This window comes from Platichthys flesus, chromosome 11 (genome assembly GCF_949316205.1).
Source record: "Platichthys flesus chromosome 11, fPlaFle2.1, whole genome shotgun sequence".
Taxonomy (NCBI): domain Eukaryota; kingdom Metazoa; phylum Chordata; class Actinopteri; order Pleuronectiformes; family Pleuronectidae; genus Platichthys; species Platichthys flesus.
Window position 1 is genome coordinate 22703708 of NC_084955.1, and position 2645 is coordinate 22706352.

Genomic DNA, 2645 nt, shown 5'->3' on the forward strand with positions numbered 1-2645 from the left:
CTGATATATTCTTGAATGATTTATCCCCACGCAATGGTAACTTCCAGCTGTTACAGAAAGATATACCTTAAAATGCATTTAGTAATACTATATACTACTTCTACTACTAATACTATTACTGCTAATACCAATAATGATAATAAACATTACATGTTATTAATATATTGAATGACACATTTTATTAAATAGCAATTTTAACAACCCTCAAGATACAATATAGGTTAAAGATAAAGGAAGCAAATAACTAACATAATCACACAGTAAACGCAGTTATGTAGAGGTGACTTTAATACATTTAAGTATAAAAAATTTAAGTATTCACAATGCAGGCAGAGTAGTCAGTGCAATATGGTATTTCTGTACTTTTAACGTTGATATTGCATACGCAGAATCTTTTGTTTTGGTTGAATTTAAAGTAATTATTATACTTTAGTAGTTTAATTGATAACATAATTTATTTTGTGTATTAAAGCTTAACCTTGAAAGTAACCTCAACTTAAATTGTCAGATAAATGGAATGGAATACAAATACAACATTTTCCTTTGAAATGTAGTGAGGTGTGGTACAAATAGGTCACCTCCAACATGAGTTATTATTGCACTAATTTCAAAATAAGAGGTCAGCACTTCAGGAATTCTCCTGTTTCCAACTCATGCCACACACAGAGCGGACTTTGTGTCTTTCAGGTGACAGCTTTCAAGAAACAAGGCCGAGCCAACACAATGATCATCTTGTGAGGTCACGCTTCTACGTTGGAGGTGATTAAATCATGATTAGCCGTGATTAGCTCATCCTGTGGAGCTACAAAAGCCTCAGCTCCCTGACAGGAGTTACCATTTGTTCCAAGAACCCCAGGAGTTTGAAGTAGGTCTCCTGCTGCTGCTTCACTTCTTCACACAATTCTTCAGAAACTTCTTGTTGCATGTTTACGGCATTTCCAAAGTTCTTTAAAAGTTTTTTCTTTCTTTTTCTTCAGGTTCATCTCGCTAATTTGCAGTCATGAAATTCTCCCTGGTTGCCGCTCTTGTTGTTCTGCTGGCTGTTGCCCACGGTAAGTTGCATTTCCACTGACTCAGAATTTGTACAGGATAAGAATTCCCTGTACTCATAGAGGACCATGACAGTTTTAGACTTAGAGGCTTGTACCACAGCTGCTGGGAACCAGTGCTTATCAAATCGCTTCAGTGTGCTTGATCCCCTTCACTGGCTCATCTTCCAGTCCTGCAGTATATCGAGTTGTTATATTTAGCAGATTTGAATGAAGATGATTCAATGTGTGTTTGCAGGCTCTGAGGCTGTGTCACTGGTGAAGCGTGACGTCCAGTCTGAGGTGGACAAGATCACCGACTTCCTAAAGGAGATGTCTGCCAGCATCACCAGCTCAACCCAGGACGTGCTGGAGAGGATGAAGGCTCTCGATGTGACCAACACTGCTCAGTAAGTAACAACCAACACAAGAAATCCACCTTTTCTCTTTCTTTTTCTTCATCCTGTGTTCTGTGTTAACTCCAGCTGAACATCGCTGCGCTGCTCTCACTCTGTCATGATTGTTTTATGGATAAAATATTGATCTATCTCATCATTTGATGCATTAATATCTAGATTAAAACTTAATGTTTCAATGTGATGCAAAGTTATTAAGGCATGCATATAAATGGGCAGGGCACGGTGATACAATGAGCAATTGAGGACAAAATGAAAAGTTCCAGATGGAATGATTTTCAATTTGTATGTATGATAATTATAATTGTTGTAAATCCACATGCAGTAAATCCTTATTTATTTGATGTTAAATATACAGAAAATAGAAATTGTCATATCTATGGTGCCAAACTACAAACAAAACATAAAAGTAAAGTGTAATCACTTCATTAGGCTGTAAATGGGTTGTATTGAGTTAAAATTAATATTATCTTCAACACATGCCACGTCTCATGATTAAAGTGGTGTATCAGCAAATTATAGATTTACAGGCATTTTTTTTAAAGCACATTTCTCTTTATTAAAATAAGAGTCAGACCCAGCAGCAGAGTTTAACTGACTAATATCACCCCCTCTGCCTCCATCAGGACTTACATTAAGGACAGCCAGGCCAAGATCCAGCCCCTGGTTGACAACGTCCAGGCCGAAGCCACCAAGCTGCAGGAGCAGGTCCAGCCCTTCATCACCAACATCAACGATCAGATCAAGCCCCTGACCGACAACTTGCATGACCAGGTCAAGCCTCTGACAGACATGATGCTGAACTTCTTCCAGCAGGTGGTGAACCAGACCAATGCCCTGCTCCCCCCTCAGTAAAGCTCCAGCCTCAATAACACCCGAGAGCTTGGGCTCATGTTTCCCTTGTGTTTGTCCGTCACTTTATCTTGAATGTCATTAAAGGGGTTTGAACGTCATCATATTTGACTGACTCATTCTTTATCTTTTCCTTATGTGAGCACTATATCACACTTTGCATTCAGAGCACACAGGGGTTAATTTATGAAAAGCCAAAGGGCAGGTAATAAACTGGAAATGAAATAAATTGTAGCAGAATCAGACGAGAGTAGCTCATTGCGGAAAATGTCAATATCAACTTCACCTCTAACCTTTGTGTCATTGGAGGTTTCCATCATTTGTGGGTCAATATTCAGATGTACAGGCT

General features: G+C 38.6%; 1 protein-coding gene across 1 annotated transcript; it reads left to right on the forward strand.

Annotated features, from left to right (window-relative positions):
- The first annotated feature begins 1000 nt into the window (after positions 1 to 1000).
- Positions 1001 to 2347, forward strand: afp4 (antifreeze protein type IV). Its single transcript, XM_062400183.1, has 3 exons — positions 1001 to 1052; positions 1288 to 1438; positions 2071 to 2347. Exons 1-3 carry the CDS (start codon positions 1001 to 1003, stop codon positions 2297 to 2299), a joined length of 432 nt encoding a protein of 143 aa, XP_062256167.1. The 3' UTR covers positions 2300 to 2347.
- Positions 2348 to 2645: the final 298 nt, after the last annotated feature.